Source organism: Peromyscus leucopus, chromosome 1 (genome assembly GCF_004664715.2).
Source record: "Peromyscus leucopus breed LL Stock chromosome 1, UCI_PerLeu_2.1, whole genome shotgun sequence".
Taxonomy (NCBI): domain Eukaryota; kingdom Metazoa; phylum Chordata; class Mammalia; order Rodentia; family Cricetidae; genus Peromyscus; species Peromyscus leucopus.
In genome coordinates this window covers 106,862,174-106,880,628 of record NC_051063.1, presented here as the reverse complement: position 1 = coordinate 106,880,628, position 18,455 = coordinate 106,862,174, and the positions used below count along the sequence as shown (strand labels likewise).

At 38.3% G+C, this 18,455-nt stretch overlaps 1 protein-coding gene across 2 annotated transcripts in view; it reads right to left on the bottom strand.

Moving 5' to 3' along the window:
* The window catches only part of Acer3 (alkaline ceramidase 3), an 80,129-nt gene that overhangs the window by 7,363 nt on the left and 54,311 nt on the right, over positions 1-18,455 (bottom strand). For both annotated transcript variants that reach the window (XM_028877466.2, XM_037197306.1), the window contains exons 7-9: positions 11,015-11,073; positions 6,694-6,795; positions 4,271-4,375 (exon numbers count right to left, since the gene is read on the bottom strand). In XM_028877466.2, the coding sequence (XP_028733299.1) occupies positions 4,271-4,375; positions 6,694-6,795; positions 11,015-11,073 (266 nt within the window). The remainder of the gene's footprint in view (positions 1-4,270; positions 4,376-6,693; positions 6,796-11,014; positions 11,074-18,455) is intronic.

Here is an 18,455-nt window from a genome sequence, read left to right as displayed (position 1 = left end):
TTTATTTATTTATTTTTTAAGATTTACATTTTTATTTTTAATCTCCTTTCTTACATTATCTAATTTTGTTTTCAAACTTTGAATAACTGGAACTCTCTGGTTGCTGTTGTTTTGAGATAGGTTATCATGTAAACAAGGCTAGTCTCAAACTCACTATGTAGAGCTGAGACTGACCTCTGAACTTTTAAAATCCTGCCTCCACTTCTCAAGGACTGGGATTATAGCCATGTGCCACTGTGCTCAGCTTGCTTTTTCTTTTTCTGATCTCTTAATCTTTTTCCTTTTTTAAATTTAAAAAAATGCATGGGGGTATTATGTGTACGTGTATATATCTGTGTGTGCCATATGTATGTGGGTGCCTGCAGAGGTCAGAAAAGGGTGTCAGGTTCCTTGGAGTTAAGATAACAGGCAATTGTGAGCTGTCCAATGTGAGCAGGTTCTGGGAACCAAACTCAGGACCTTTGGTAGAGCAGCAGCAAGTGCTCTTAACTGTTGAGCCATCTTTCCAGGCTGTCTAGATCTTTTTTCTTTCCCTTTATAATATTCTTCTTTACTCTTTTTCCTGTTCTTTTTTTTTTTTTTTTTTTTTTTTTTTTTTTGGTTTTTTCGAGACAGGGTTTCTCTGTGTAGCTTTGCGCCTTTCCTGGAACTCACTTGGTAGCCCAGGCTGGCCTCGAACTCACAGAGATCCGCCTGGCTCTGCCTCCCGAGTGCTGGGATTAAAGGCGTGCGCCACCACCGCCCGGCCTGTTCTTTTATTTAACCTTGCTTCTCTTTTATTTCTTTCTGTCTCCTTCTTTTATCTCATTCAGTATTATTTTCATATTTATCCTAAGAAATTTTAATTTTTATTAATTCTTTGAAAATTTTACACAATATTTTGAACATATTCATCATTTCCATTCCATCCTTTGCAATTGTTTAACTTTGTAGCACACTACATTAATTTTACCACTTTCTGTTTTTTTTTTGGGGGGGGGAGCGGGGTTTCAAGACAGGATTTCTCTGTGTAGCTTTGGTACCTGTCTTGGATCTTGCTCTGTAGACCAGGCTGGCCTCAAACTCAGAGATCCGCCTGGCTCTGCCTCCCGAGTGCTGGGATTAAAGGGGTGTGCCAAGACCCCCCCCACCCCTACCTCCGGCCTGCCACTTTCTGTTTTATGGTCAGTGGTATAGTATTGGGCTTTAATCAGTGCTCACTGTATTTAGAGTTTTTTCTTTTCTTTTCTTTTTTTTTTTTTTGGTTTAATACTTTTGCAATTACAATAGTCTGTTTACTCTGTTCTCAGTGCTACTAGGGAACTGAGCCCTCGAGAGCAAGTTGACCAATCAGAATAAAATCAGAAGAGAGGCTCATCTTGGTTTAACACATCCTCTTTGGGAATGTGGGAGTAGTGGTTCAAGACAGGGTCTCTCTGTGCAGACCTGTCCTGGAACTCACAGAGCTCTGCCTGGCTCTGCCTCCTGAGTGCTGGAATTAAAGGCCTGTACCACCACCAGGCTTTGTGCCACACATCTTTAATTCCAGCACTCAGATCTCTGTGAACTTGAGGCCAGGAGGTCTACATGGTGAGTTCCGGGCCAACATGCACTACATAGTGAGAATCTGTTTCAACAACAACAATCCCCACCCCCACAAAAAAAAAAAAAAAAAAAAAAAAAAAAAAAACAAAATGAAACAACAACAAAACAAACTGAAAAGATATCTAAACTAATAGTCTATCAAATCACAACATAGAAACACAAGAAACATGAAAAAGCAAGACAATGTGATTCCTCCAACATATAGTTCCCTACCCTCTAAACTTAAAGATGATGGGTAAAATTCTGGACAATTTGCCTTAAGATTGTTACAAATCTTGAAGTGATGAAGCTGTAGTAGGGACTTCAAAGGTGAAAGTACTGACTCTTCATTCTGCTTACAGATGTCCAATGACACCCTAAAGCTAAATAAAAACCTGGCACTCAAAACAGTGGTGGCACACGCCTTTAACCCCAGCACTCCGAAGGCAGAGCAGGCGGATCTCTGAGTTTGAGGCCAGCCTGGTCTACAGAATGAGTTCCAGGACAGCCAGAAACCTGAAACCTTGTCTCAAAAAACCAAACCAAACCAAACCAAACCAAAAAACAACAACAACACCCCCCGCCCCCAGCACTTGGCTTTCATTTTGTAAAAACTGTCTCCTTTGCTACCTTAAATTTTGGATCAGATTTTAGCTCAGATATGCTGCGGACATGTCAGTTATTTAAGGATATTCATTAAAGCTGGTAATGCCACACTGTGAAAGGCTGAAAGAACCAAGGTAAGAGAAACTAAGATATTGCCAAGATTTGCAGACATCACAATCAGTACATTATCAATGGCCATTTTTTTAATGACACCCTGTTCCAGACAACCAGACAAGTACCTAGAAGTCTTCAGTCACTTGCCTTAAACCTGAAGGCTTAACTAATTTCATCTGGTCTTTCTGGCTTTCTTTTCCCTTAGTCATTCTCTCCAGGATCCCAGAAACAACAGTTGTAATCAACAGGCCTCATCTATAAATAACTTGTGATGATTCAAAACTAGATAATTCTGCACAGCCATCTGAAGTTAATGATCAGTAAGACCAAGACGGCTGACCTATGCATATTTCATGATCCTATTCCCACTCTGCTCCTTCCCAGTTAAAACCAGAAGCTCTTCAGTACCTCAATGATAGAATTGAACACATTTGGTCCTGTGGTACTTTCTGGTTTAGATACACCGAATATAGACTATTGCGTCTTTACAAAGATGCTCTATCACACCTGAGTATTCCAATGTACATCTAAAGAGTACTCCACAAAACTAAGGCACCCTCCTAATCCACCATAATACAACACTTCTAAGCAGGTATTAACATTACATTCAAACTGCTGGTTTCCACTTTAACTGTCCCAAGGATTTTCTTTTCTTTGGGCAATAGGTTCTTACCCAGGCACACACATACCAACAGGCTACACCTTAAGAACACATGGTTTTCATTCTGCAGAATGACCTTCAACCTTCACCAACTGTCCCTTAAGACCCAAGCCATGAACTTTTAGTTCAAAGAAAATTTTCTTTTCTTTTTTTTTTTTTTAAATTTTGTTTTGTTTTTTGAGACAGGACAATTCTGGCTGTCCTGGAACTCACTCTGTAGACCACTCTAGCCTTGAACTCAGAGACCTGCCTACCTCTGCCTCCTGAGTGCTGGAAATAAAGCGTGTGCTACCACTGCCTGGCTTCTTTTCTCTATAAATATTCTAGCTTGTTTCCAAGAAGAATCTGAGACTAAATGTGTCACTGGTGAAGAGATCAGCATGTACACATTCACTCATTAAAGAACATTATATCCTGGGTGCTGACTCCATGCCGGGCGTTATTCTGCACATTTGAAAGGTGGCAATGAATAGGTAAGTCCCTGCTTGGATGAACTTATACTAGTCTGGAGAGGAAAACAAGTAGATGCAAACTTAACTCATCATAAACACTTTGAAGGGACTGGAGAGATAGTTCAGTAGTTAAGAACACCAGTGGCTCAGAATCATCTGTAGCTCCAGTTCCAGAGGACCTGATGGTCGTCCCTTCTGGATTTTGCAGGCACCCGGCACACATATATGGCACACAGAAATATGTGCCGGCAAAACAAAAAAATAAAATAAATAAAAAAAAATACATGCAGGCAAAGCAAAATAAAAATAAATAAATTAAAAAAAAATCAATCAATAAAAAACCAAATAAATAAATGATTTGAAGAAAGATAAGGCCTAATAAGTGGAAAAAGGATGCTATGGAGGTATGAATGGGTGGGGTGACCAGTGAGAGAGAACTTAAGTCCATTTTCACCAAAAGTGTCTAATCCTAAACAGTCTCAAAGGGAACAAAGTGATAACCAACTTATTTCTGGAAAAAGGTCCCCCACCCCGAGAAGGTCAGGATTGAAAACTCTAAGATCATACACCATCACACCCTCTTGTCACTCATCAGGACTGTGGTGTAATTGGGCCTCTTGGATACTAGTCAGCTTTGATCCATCTGCTTTTGGAATACACACAATAGAATCCCCAACTACCAGCTGCTTCATGACCCCATGGACACATGACATAAATGTGGGAAGGGATTTCTTATGGTCACCCAGTAGCAAGGGCATTGCTGGAACCCTGACTCTGTCTCCAACATTTTATATTTACACCTTCTTTCTTGAAGTATAAAGTCAAAAAAAGCAAAACTCTTCCAATACTAGGTTAAAAAGCCTTAATTTCCTACCTGAAAAGGATGTGAAGATAAGAACCCAGGCCAGTTAAAATATGCCACCATGCATGAAACTGTGTTGTAACACCTAGGATAGGGGGCGCTCTCTTTCGAAAGTTCCTGTGTGGAGAAGGGGGAAACCACTGTTACAATTGAAGATATACTAGTGCTGACAATGTTACATTTTGAAACATTCTAAAATATGGAAATTATCTAATTTCCTTACATTCACTGTATTGTTTTCTAAAAGCATGTTGTAGAATAAACAAAATTTCCAGAAGTTTCATGAAGAAATGATTCAAACTAATGTAGAAAACAATTATTGACCTCTTACTAATTTTAATGCATATTAATTCATTAAAGGCTTTGAATAGTCTTACCACAGAGTCTATCATTTTGTTCCAGGTAACCACTAATCCATGGAAATTCTTTTTTAGGTAGTACTTTATTAATACCCTGGAACAACTATTTTCTGGAACACACTTTGAGAAACACTAGTCCAGTTAGCTATCTGCTCAGGAAAGAATACACATGCATTTCTTTTCATCTCAGTATACCACTATACAGTCTATAAATTCTCTTAATATCTATGATTTCACAGTTATTAGCAAAGCTATATATGGCCTGAGCTTAAAATTTGTAGATTAATTTAGCAACCCAGGTCAATCACCTAGGAGTTCAGATGGGTCTCAAATTCTTTTGGTTACAAAGTATATATCATATTAATATTTATTAGAGAAGAATACCAATGTGGAATGCCAACTTGAGGCCATATGATAGGTTAGTGGATCACACCCAGGGGATGACTAATCACTCAGTATAAAAGCTTCACTCTCCTAGGCATTCTGCTGGATATTTCTAATTCAGAACCATGAATATAGATCTTAGTTTCTTACTTTCTTCTTTCTACCCTGGCCCTCCAGGGTTTCATATAGTCTAGGCTAGCTTTCATATCTTAAACCTCCTGCCTAGAGCGCTGGGATTATGGACATACATCACCATATCCAGCTAGATCTTAATGTGTAAGGAAGGAATGTATTTACTTGTCTACATTTATACAACTTTTTACTATAGGGATCTAAGTAAAGTATATACTGACTTATCTACATTTAAAGTTCTACATTTACATATGCAACTTTTTAATACAGGGAATTATAATAGAGAATTTCAAACACATGCAAAGGCATATGCTTGTAATTCTAGCATTTGGGAGATGGAGATAGAAGGATAAAGAATTCAAGATCATTTTTGGTTACTTAGTGATCTCAAGGCCAACCTAGGCTATGTGAGACCCTGTCTCAAAAAACCCAACCCTCTTCAAAAGTAAGCAAAATAATAAATCTATTACTAAACTTGAATAATTATTAAATTATGCTAAATCCATGTCATCTGAATCTTCATCTATGTCTTTCTCCCACATTACTTTGAGGAAAATTCTAGATATATTTTATCACTAGATATTTCAGTATATATCACTAGAAAAAAATTCTTTAAAACATAGCTACAATACTGTTTTCACATCTAAAATATTAGTAATAACTTTTTAGTATAAAAATTTAATTATTAATCAGGTTATTATTATTATTTATTATATAATATATAAAAATATAATAATATATAATTATTAATCAACATTTCTGTTTATGTCTTCACAGCGAACCAAGATCACAAAAGGCTAATAACATTGTTAACCAATCCTTCCCTACACTCATTGGTTTAAGTGTTTGATGTTGGTGATCCGGTCCAGGGTTTTATGCATACTAGACAAGCACTCAACCATCTGAGCTGTACCCTTAGCTTCCATAATACATCTCTTAACTCTTTTAATATTGGTTATACCTCCCTCCTTCTCCCCCCTGTAATAAATCTGCTGCAGAGACCAGGTCACTTCCAAGTTTCTAATAGTCTAAACCTTGCTGACTGACACCTTCCTTAGAAAGTTTTACATACATTTCAAATGCTTATTAAAAAATCATTCTTGTTTACTCGGTGAAGCAGATTAGGTAAATTTCTTTTCTTTTTTTGTTTTTTTTTACAGACATGGTTTCCCTGTGCAATAGTCCTAGCTCTCCTGGAACTCACTTTGTAACCAAGCTGGCCTTGAACTCACAGAGGTCTGACTGCCTCTATCTCCCAGTTGCTGTAACTGAAGGCATGTGTCACCACACCAGCTTGATTAGTTTTCAAAGAAATAGTATATCTGTGATCAACTGTATAGTTTTATGATGCACACATACAAAATAACCCAAAATTATAAAATATTCTGAGGTTTAAACTTTCAGGCAATTTAAATAGGTATTTCCAGAGTTTAATTTTACTCTGCTATACAGTGTCAACATTGGTAAAAATTAATTTCAGGACACTAAAAGGACCTACAAAATTCTCTGCTTAATATAATGCTTCCAAAATTAATTTCTAGGAATGAAAATATATCTTACCTTAGTGAATCACAAAAGATGTTATCTACATTCCACAATAAAAATCCCAATAAAAAGATAGTCAAGGATGTATAACCTAGTCCTCTAAGCCATGGATAAACCCTGTGGAGAAAAGAAAAGTAAAGCAAAAATAACAAATCTTCAAGTCACATCATGACCAGAGGTGAGAACTGGAAGTCATCATTTTTATGAGAAAGAAAAGTCCTCAAGAGAAAGCCGGGCAGTGGTGGTGCATGCCTTTAATTCCAGCACTTGGGAGGAAGAGGCAGTGGATTTCTGTGAGGAGTTTGAGGCCAGCCTGGTCTACAGCTAGTTCCAAGGCAGCTCGGGCTGTTACACAGAGAAATGCTGCCTCAAAAAAAAAAAACAAAAAAAAAAAAACCAAAAAAACAAAACAAAACAAAACAGTCCTCAGGAGACTAAGAGCAAACCCATTTATTAATTTAATGCCTTTGCCAGTCGTGTATTACATACTTTAAAAAGATTTCTTGAGGTGGGTCTTGCTATGTTGTTACTCAGGCTGGTCTCAAATTTCTGGATTCCCACAGTTTTCTTGTTTCAACCTCCCAGGAGCTGGGACTTATAGTAGTTCACCACTGTGCCTAGACATTTGTCGGACATTTAGCTATTTAAAGATACTGAGAGAGAATGGCCCTTCACGACTGTTAAGTATATGAAGGAGATAATCCGATATACTTGCCCAACAATTTTTCAGTGGCATGTAAGAGATGGGAGAACCCATTAACATGGGTTGAGTCACATTCTCTGCCAGGCACTGCATACACATGCGCGCACACACACACACACACACACACACACACACACACACATACACCAAAAACAAAAACAAAAAACAAAACATACACACACACTGTAGTTTCTTCCCCAGGCCATTCAGCAAATTGGGAGTCCATCCAGACTTCCATCCTTATTAGATACCCAGGAAGAAGAGGCAGAACGATCACAGCCTGGACAATACAACCAGACTGTCTTGTCTCAATCAACAAAACCACAAAATACATTTCCCTTTTCTTGAGTTTTTAAAGAAAATGTACAATTGAGGCAAAAATCATAAAGTTATCTGATGTGGTTCTAAATTTATGTAGAGAAAATATTTCGGGTAATTACATTTTAAATGGAACAAGATACATGTTGACTTATTCTCTTCTCCACCCTCAAAATACATTGAATTCCTAACCCTAGTACTTCAGAATGTGACTTTATTTTTAACTAGGGTCACTGCTGATATTTCAAATGAGGTTATATTGGAACAGGTCCATATTTCAAGAAGACTAGTGACCTTACAAGAACATGGCCACATGAAGACACAAGGAGAAGACCACATGACAGCAAAGACAGAAACTACAGATTAAGTAAGGCCAGAGTTGCCAGCAAAGCACCAGGAGACAGGACGCAGTGGAATGGCAAGAAGACCCCTGCAGTTGTACTCACAGCTTCTAGACTCGAGAGGCTACAAATCCCAAAGGTTTTAGGTCACGTAGCTCACAGCACTTTGTTACGACAGCCCCAGAAAACTAACACAGGCATAAAGAGGGGACAAGGTTTCTCAACTGCGCCAGGCACTGACATTAGACCTGAGCGGGTTGTGTGAACACACCGAGAGCAGACCCAGCACCAACACTACAGAGATGCTGGAATGGAACTCTAAAACGTGGCCAGGCAGGGTGTGTGGCACACAACTTTAATTCCAGCACTTGGGAGACAGTGGCAGGTAGATCTCTGTGAGTTTGAGACTAGCTTACTAAAAAGATTCTGGCCGGTGGTGGTGGCGCGTGCCTTTAATCCCAGTACTTGGGAGGCAGAGATAGGTGAATCTCTGTGAGTTTGAGGCCAGCCTGGTCTACAGAGCAAGATCCAGAACAGGTTCCAAAGCTACATAGAGAAACCAAGTCTCGGGGGGAAAAAAGATTCTGGGGGCTGGAAAGATGGCTCAGTGGTTAAGAGCACTGACTACTCTTCCAGAGGATCAGGTTAAATACCCAGCACCCAAGTGGTAGCTCATACCTATCTGTAACTCCAGTTCCAGGGCTTCTGCCACCCTCACACAGATGCATATGCAGGCAAAATGCCAATGAACATAAAATAAAGAAATTATATATTTAAAAAATGTTCTGAAAAGAATATGTAAGACAAAGTCAGATTGTGGGAAAATATTTGTAAACTACATATTTGACAAAAAATTAGAATCTTAAAACTTATAAAAGCAAGAAAATTTCCTTGTTAATTCTTGTAAATCCAGAGAAAATGAGCAAAGGCACGATAGACATTTCACTAAAGAGAACATACTAATGGCAAAAGAAAAAGCATATGAAAATACATTCAACATCATTAACCATTAGGGAAATGCAAATTAAAAGTATAAGAATTAGTATGTACCTTCATACCTTCATGAAATAAAAATTTCTAGTGATGATGCAGAGAAACGGAATCATTCATACATTATGGGCAAAAATGTAAAAATGGTAAAACCACTGTGGAAAACATTTCTGCAGTTTTAAGGAAAACTTAGCATACAACTAATTACCATACATCCCAGCAATTCCAGTCTGGGGCTTTATTTCAGAGAAAAGAAAACATGTGTTTTCCCAAAAACCTGTACATAGATGTTCATAGCTTTATGACAGCCTCAATCTGAAAGTTACTCAACTGTGGTACATCTATACCATGGAATACTACTCAGCAAGAGAAGTCTACACTATCCAGAGGATTGATTATATTGAGATTCAAAAAACAATCTCTAAGGCTATATGGTTTTACTTATAAAACTTTCTTGAGATGACAAAACTATAAACATAAAAAAGACTATTAATTGCCAGGGATTAAGGAGTAGGAGTTGGAGGCAGGAAGTAGATGAGGTGATAAAGGGACCACACAGGGATCCTTCTGCTGATGTGTCTGGTATCTCAATTATGTCAGTGTCAACTCCTGGCTGTGACACTATATTATACAAGCATTTCTATACTATCTCAAAATAAAAGGTTCATTTTAAAAACAAAAATGGGCAAGCCACATGGATTGTACCACTTATTGAGTTGAGCATCCACTGTATGGTGGGATTTACTCCATAGGGGGTAGGACCTATTTAAAGTAATCTCATGAGTATTATTTAATTTTCATAAATTCTGTTTTTGTTTGTTCGGGGTTTTTTTTTGAGACAGGGTTTCTCTGTGTTGCCTTGGCTGTCTTCAAACTCACTCTGTAGACCAAGCTGGCCTCGAACTCAGAGATCCACCTGCCTCTGCCTCTGAGTGCTAGGATTAAAAATGTGTGCCAGCACTGTCCAATATAAATTTTTATTAAAGACTATGTGTAATTCTTAAATGATCTTTTGTGAAATACCTGGTGGGAGGAGGGGCACAGGATGGAACTGGCCTTATGCCTGCTAGCTAAGTGTTCTGCTATTGAACTGCTTTCCTAGCCTGTGAAACATTTAATGATATGACAGCCTTCCTTGAGGTGTTACTTAACCTAGTTAGGCAAGTCTGAAAAACAAAAACTTTTTTTTTTTTTTCGAGACAGGGTTTCTTTGTGTAGCTTTGCGCCTTTCCTGGAACTCACTTGGTAGACCAGGCTGGCCTCGAACTCACAGAGATCCACCTGCCTCTGCCTCCCGAGTGCTGGGATTAAAGGCGTGTGCCACCACCGCCCGGCTAAAAAAACATTTTTTATCTTTTTATTTATTTTTTTTTCAAGACAGGGTTTCTCTGTGTAGTTTTGGTGCCTGTCCTGGATCTTGCTCTGTAGACCAGGCTGGCCTTAAACTTACAGAGATCCACCTGGCTCTGCCTCACGAGTGTTGGGATTAAAGAATGAATTTTATGTATACAAGTCCTCTATCTGCATGTACACCTGCATGCCAGAGAAGGCATCAGATCCCATTATAGAAAGTTGTGAGCCACCATGTGATTGTTGAGAATTTAACTGAGGACCTCTGGAAGAACAGCCAGTGCTCTTAACTGTTGAGCCATCTCTCCAGCCCTACAAAAACATTTTTTGAATATAGTACTTTTCAAAGTCTTTAACATCCTAATCAATGCTATACATATTCAAGCAGATGTCTCATATATAGTTTTCTTCAAATTTCTTTAATTTTAGAACGCTTCTTTTTATATGATGCACATTAATAAGTCACCTGAAGAACAAGTCTTCCAGACATCACAAATAAATGCTGGGTTATAGTTTTCTAGCACTATTCTGCTAGGGTTAGGTTTTATTTTATTCCAATTTAGGCTATTGATTTACTGTTATAAGCTTGAGTATATTTTTATCAGAATGTTGATGGTAGACCCAAACTACTTACCATGTGACAATATAAATAGAACGAAGTACTAATGTAAAGACCAACATTCCATACATGACCTGAATAGGAAAGAAAAAGAAAGTGGTCAATACAACTCTTCCTTCCTATTTCCCCATCCATTCCATCATCATCTGTCTATCCATCATCTGTCCATCTCTGTCTACCCATCATCCATCCATCCATCCGTCAACCATCCGTCCGTCCGTCCGTCCATCCATCCATCCATCCATCCATCCATCTATCTTGTGGTGACAAGGACTGAACCAGAGCCTCATACATACTAAGGAAGTGATCTGCCACTGAGCTACTATATCCTTAACTCCCATTTCTTTTTTCTTTTTCTTTTATTTCATTCAAAGTCTTCCTATGTAGACTAGACTGGCCTGGAATTCTGGATCCTCCTGCCTTAGTCTCGTATGTGCTAGGACTATAGCTGCATGCTACTATGTCCAATTTAAAGTCAGCTTTTAAAAAGATGGAAGAGTCAGGTGCAGTGGCACATACTTTCATTACTGAGTATTTCCATTACTCAGGAAGCTAAGGCAGAAGGATCATTAGTTTGAGGGCAGCCTGGACTTATTGCTAGACCCTATCTCAAAGCCAGTCAACCAACACATAACACTGATATTTCTCCTAAGATGATTCCAAAGTAACTGGACACAAGAGTATCTATAATAACATAGGTTATGAAATAAAAAAATAAAAAATCTTTTTTTTCTAGCTTTGCCACTAACTAGATGGAATAAAGCAGACCAATCATTTATCCTTCCAAACTCTTGCTCATTTCATTTATAAAGAAAGATGATATTCTAGTATGATACTGGTTAATTCAACTTATATAATATGCATGAACAGACCGACATATTGCATGTGTATATTTATATACAATATGGCATATAGCAGACCAAAATTACTAGTTATCTTTTTCCAAATGTACTTATCATATCAGCTAACTTACTTAATTAGTAATAAAATGTATAAAAAAGTGTAAAAGAAAAAATTTAACTCAAAATGTTTAGTCTTGTTTTTTCACATTGTTTACACAGTGTGTTTTTACAAAATCTGAGTGTCACGTGAGAAAAGACAAGTCTCCATGTACTGATGTACCACACCTGGGAACCAATCTTTAGTGGACATCTACTCTGTCAGGAAAATTAAGTAACAGGGCTCCTTGAGACAGCAGATGGTCTCTCTGAGATACCAATCATTGATTTGTCAATTTGCTGCTAAAAAGGCTTCACTGGCTTCTTAGGCATTCTTTTTTATCTACTCTTATACATGCTTTTCTTTTTGTTCCTTTGCTTTAAGATATACTGGTGTATGTATTTAATGTGGCAGTTATGTAATTAGGGTATTATCTTATTTTGAAAAAGACAATCAAATTTGGGCTCCCATTTAGAGATTTCTGGATCACCTTGGACTTAATAGTAAAGGAGAATTGTTATCAGTACTTTTCCCTCCTCAGGAAATTAAATCTGTCTAGTCAATACCTTTGGTCTTTATTAACCCTTTCCTTTTATTTTTATAGCATTACTTATCTCTAGACCTAAGTCAAATATCTTTTAGAAGCTTTTCACCATTTATCACGGGCAGGAATTTACATGTTATTTGATATCTTAATATATAGTTTTTAAAATATTCATCTATTTTTATGACTATGCATGGTTGGCCTGTATGAACGTGTATTATGTGCATGCCTGGTGTCTACACAGCTGGAAGAGGGCATCAGATCGCCTGGAACTGGAGTCACAAATGGCTGTGAGCTGCCTTGTGGGTGCTGGGAACTGCCCCCAGTTCTCTGTAAGAGCATCAAGTGTTCTTGACCACTGAGCTATCTCTTTAGCCCTATGTAGATTTAGTATCAAATTGTACTAAGTTTAATGAATACAACTATTAATAAAAACAACTATATTGTTTTCATATGATACTTATAAAATGATAATTTCCTTGTTTTCAACACTTTAAAATGCTTTTAATTTATTGTAATTGGGTGTGTTTGTATATGAGAGATGCAGGTGTGTAGGGGTGTCCTTCTATCATAAGACCCAGGACTGAATTCAGTAGTCAAGCTTGCATGACAAGAGTTTTTACCTGCTGAGCGATTTTATAAATCAAGAAATTAAAAGATTAAAGACAGGAAGAAATTTCTGTATGGCTTATCAAGTGTCAAGAAATCGAGACTCTAAGTTTTCCAACTATTGAGTTTTTTAGACAAGATTGCTTTCTCCTTCTTTTTCGGATAATGGATAGTTGTGTCACTCTCAAGAGACCAGACAACTCATTTGTTCCGTTTGTTTCTTCATGGTGCTGTGGATTAAACCCAAGGCCTTGGACTGCTAGGCAGATATTCTACCACTGAACTCCTACTCAAGCCCCACTAACCATTACTGTTAAATTAAGAAACCAGATTCAACAAACGCTGCCATTAGAAGAATGAAAACAGGCTGGGTGTGGTGGCACACATGGTAATCCCTACATATGGAAGGCTGAGACAGAAGTACCACATGTCTGAAGACAACTTGAGCTATATAGTGAGACATTCTCTAAAAAGACCAAAACCCAAAAAAGAAAGAGTGAAAACATATGCTACACAGTAGAATACCTACTTAGTATAGCTGTCACCCAGATTCTGCAAATATTTAACATTTTACCACATTATCTCTCTCTGTCTCTCCCTCCTTTCCTTCCTCCCTGTTTATTTACAACTAAACATTTAGGTGTATGTTTATCCTAAAAGAGGATATTTTATTATATATCCAAAGTATAAACACAGGGAAGTATAGTAACAGTGGTATGATACTAAATGGCCTTATTTAAAACTTACAGTTGTCTTAATATTTGTAATATGCAAAACTCAAAAAACAAGTAAGCTAGGCATGGTTGTTGTTGCCTTTAGTCCCAACACTCAGGAGGTAGAGGCCAGCCTGGTCTACATAGTTAAGTTACAGGCCAGCTAGCACTGCATAGTAAGACGCTGTCTCACACAAAACAAACAAAACATTACACAGGACATGAAAGTTACATTCAGTTACCACACCTCTCAATTGTTCTGGTTTGTTTTTTGTCAACTTGACACAAGCTGGAGTCATCTGGGAAGAGAGAACCTCAATTGAAAAAATGCCTCTGTCAGATTGGCCTGTAGGCAAATCTGGAGGGCATTTTCTTGATTAAAGATTGATGGGAGAGCCCAGCCTACTGTGGGTGGTGCAACCCTTGGGCAAATGGTTCTCAGTTATATTAAAAAGCAATGGTCTTCATCTGTTACAAAGAGAAGGTTCCTTGATGAGGGGTGAAGACTACACTTACCTGTGATTATAAGAACAAATGTTTACAGACTGTTGTTAGGGATTATTCTGGTTTAGTAAAGTAGTGGTTGTTGATTCTCCACCAATAACCACAACCAATCAAAAGGCAGAGTTGTGGAACCCAGTCCCAATGGGTACATCTACAAAACAATTCCCACAACTAAGGCTCAGGGGATACTGCAGAAGAGGAGATGGGAAGATTGTAAGAGCCAGAAAGTCAGGGAGTTTGCTGTGAGATTGTCTCTCGTAGTAATACCAGAAGCTACACCATGAAGTCTCACCATATGACTGTCCAAATATGAGCCAAACAGGATGGCACCAATGAGCATGCCAAACTGGATGAAGAAAAGCCCACGAGGCCTCAACCTTAGACAAAGAACTAGAGGCAACTGAGGGAAGTTGGGAATGAGAGAAGTGGCCTTCCCAAGGAAGAGCATACCAATTGGTTATCCAGTGTCAAATGATCACCTTGAATACATATACACAGTTAGCATTATATGGACTGAATAGGTTATATTTAGGAATGTATTTATTTACACATATATGCATGCAATAACAATTATTATTTTTTTAAAGGAGGCCATAAATTTCAAGGAGAGTGGGAGGAGTATATGAAGGGTTTGGAGGGAGGAAAGGGTAATTAAATTATAATCTCTCTCTCTCTTTTAATTATCTTTTATTTTTTGAAACAGGGTTTCTCCATGTAGCCCTGGCTGTCTTGGAACTCATTCTGTAGACCAGGCTGGCCCCGAACTCAGAGATCTGCCTGCCTCTGCCTCCTGAGTGCTGGGATTAAAGGCGTGCACCACCACTGCCTGCCTTATATTATAATCTCTTAGAAAAAAAAAAAAAAAGCAAGCTGAGCAATCCATGAGGAGGAAGCCGAGGAAGTCTTCCACGGTCAGCTTAAGTTCCTACTTTCAGGTTCCTGCTTGAGATCCTGCCTTGACTTCTCTACATGATGGACTGTAAACTGTAAGATGAAATAAATCCTTTTGGTCTCAAGTTTCTTTTGGTCATGTTATTTACTGCAGTAACAGAAGCAATCTAGGATAGTCTCTGAAGCCATTTTATTCCAGACTAGTTCCTCATTCTTTACTTGAATTTGATGAATTTAGCTTTTGTGGCCCACAGAATCTTGTTACATGGCCTGGGCTGGCTTGACTTTACAATCCTCTTGCCTTAGCCTTCAGAGTTCTGGGATTACAGGCATGTACTCTCTGGCTTATGACTGATATATTTAAAGGTTATAGTCAAGTTGCTTGGGGGAATTTCCTTAAGTTTGGGTTTGTTTTATATCTCTTCATGATTTACTAAAATGATGCTGTGTCCTCAGTGAATTATACCAGGAGAAACATAATAACCATTTGATACCTATTACTGGTGATACTAAAAATCATTGTAGATTTTTCTAAATATGGCATCTAAACCATGAGTTCATATTAATATTGAGCTCAAATTCTTTTTTTAAATTATTATTGCTCCAAAGTTCTTTCTTTTTAAAAAATTAACTTTATTTATTTATTTAACATCCTGACTGCAGTTTCCCCTCTTCCCCAGGGCCCAAATCCACTCCTTCTCTGTTTCTGTTCAGAAAGGGGCAGACCTCCCATGGCTATCAACAAAGCATGGCATATCAAACTGCAGTAGGACTAAGCACCTCCCCTTGTATTAAGGCTGGCAAGGCAACCCAGTAAGAGGAATATGACCTCAAATTCTTAAACCTCCTCTTGCCCCAGACTCCTGAGTGCTAGGATTAGAGGTGTGCACCACCAAATCCAACTATCTCTTTCTATATTTGTAACTTACTCCAACAGTGAGAAATAGCTTGTTTGTTCAATTGTTTGAATGTTTATTATAAAGAACAGTACAAAGGATACAGATGAGTAATAGAAGGTATGGCTGAAGGCACACAAAATTTCCATGCCCACTCTGAGCACGCTATTGTTCCACTTTCTAGAAGCATTTTTCGTGTGTGTGTGTGTGTGTGTGTGTGTGTGTGTGTGTGTGTGTGAGAGAGAGAGAGAGAGAGAGAGAGAGAGAGAGAGAGAGAGAGAGAGAGAGAGAGAGAACGCTAGCTATCCTGATTTTTAATCTCTGGGCCTAGGGTATACATCACAATGGACATGGGTAGACTCAGTTTTCAACCTGCTTCCCTTTTTTATCAGCACACATTATTGCTATGCATAGAGAAGAAAATAATTCCTACTGGAAAACACATAGCTGTTGCAGTATGGGTAGGTTACATTGATAGTTTGTTAATTTTATTATATAGAACAGATTTGAATAAGCCTTAAAAATACAAAATGGAAAATGATGGTCATAAAATTATAAATCTTTTAAAATAAAATGGCAATTATATAATAATATCACTGCAAATTACAATAAATAAGAAAGTGATGATGCCCTTTACTGTCGTGTCAATGAGTACATATGCTTCCAAATGGCCTGAAGAAAAAAGCAAGACCCCATAAAGAAGTTACAGATTTTATTTCAACAAATAGATTGCAGTTAGATGATTACTGAATTACATTTTAAAAGTGAAAGGAATATTTATTTTCTATATAAGAATTTAAAAGTATATGGAGTCTGACATTTCTAAGATGTCTGCATGTATGTATGTTTGTATGCATATATGTATGCATGTGTGTAGTTAAGATGCATATGTATCTTAACTAGTTTGTTAAAAGAATGGTAGCAGGACTCACGTATTAGTTACTTTTCTATTGCTATAGGAAGCATCATGACCAAGGGAACTCATAGAAGAAAGGATTTATTTGGGCTTCTGGTTCCAGAGAGTTAGAGTCCATGACGCAGAGTGGAGGCAGCAGGCTATAAGAATGGTGGCTGGACTACAAGCTGAGGGCTCACATCTCTAACCACAAGCAGAATTCAAAATGGCAACCAAGTCTTTAAACTCTGAAAGCCCACCAGCAATAACTTACTTCATCCAACAAAAGAATACTACCTAAACCTCCCAAACAGCACCCTCATCTGGGGACCAAGTATTCAAACATCTGAGCCTGTGGGGAATATTCTCATTCAAACCACAAGTCATATAAATCTAGGTTATGATCCTAGCTCTGCCTCTTAAACACTGTATTTGCTGTCTAAAGGCAACTAATTTCATATCTGAGCTCATTTCCCTTAAGATATTCATATTAAGCTCATGAACTCTGGACCAATATGCTAGGGAGCCTGCATGGGACCAACCTAGGCTCTCCACATATGGATGACAGTTGTGGAACTTGGGTTGTTTATGGGGTCCCTAGCAGTGGGATCACGAGCTGGCTTTTTGGAACCTATTCTCCATGCAGGGACGCCTCACTCAGCCTTGATGCAGGGGAGGAGGTTGGTCCTGCCTCAAAGTGATATGACATGCTTTGTCGACTCCCATGGGAAGCCTGCCCCTTTCTGAAAGGAGGAAGAGTGGATGGGGGCGGGTAGGGGGGATAGCTGGGAGGTGGGGGGAGGGAACAGGAAGAGAGGAGGGAGGGGAATCTGTGGTTGGTAAGTAAAATAAATAAAAAAATTAACAAAAAAAGATATTTATACTAATCCCTAATTTGTAGGGCTGTCAACTGAGAATCAAAGTTTGAAGTTTGTATGGTAATCAGGCACAGTACTCCATCAATAACATCCACCTCAAAAAATCCATTAAACATATTAAGGATAAAATATTTGAGGAATTTGCAGTTTAGTCTTTTCTAGATCATAATATTATAAAGACTTTTTCGGACAGAGGATCTAACATAGCCTAACTTGGCCTCAAACTCACTATGGAGGTGAGTTTGGCCTTCAACTCCTAATCCTTCCTCCATCTCCCAAGTACTGACATTACAAGTGTGTGGTACCACATTAGGCTTCATAAAAAGATTTTATGTGTGAGCTCCAGGGTCCCTTGAGCTTCTGAGAGCGATACTGTACCTGTATTACTAAATACCAACATCCAGCTAGAGCTGTGCACTGCCTGTCCCAGGTATATTCCCATTACAATGCCAAGCTCCTGTTTACAGCTATGTTTCAAAGTGATCTTTGTTTTGAAATTCTTTTTGGGGTACCACCATATTTTAATCATAGCACTCAGGCAAGCAGCAGAGGTAGATGCATCTCTATGAGTTGAAGGTCAGCTTGGC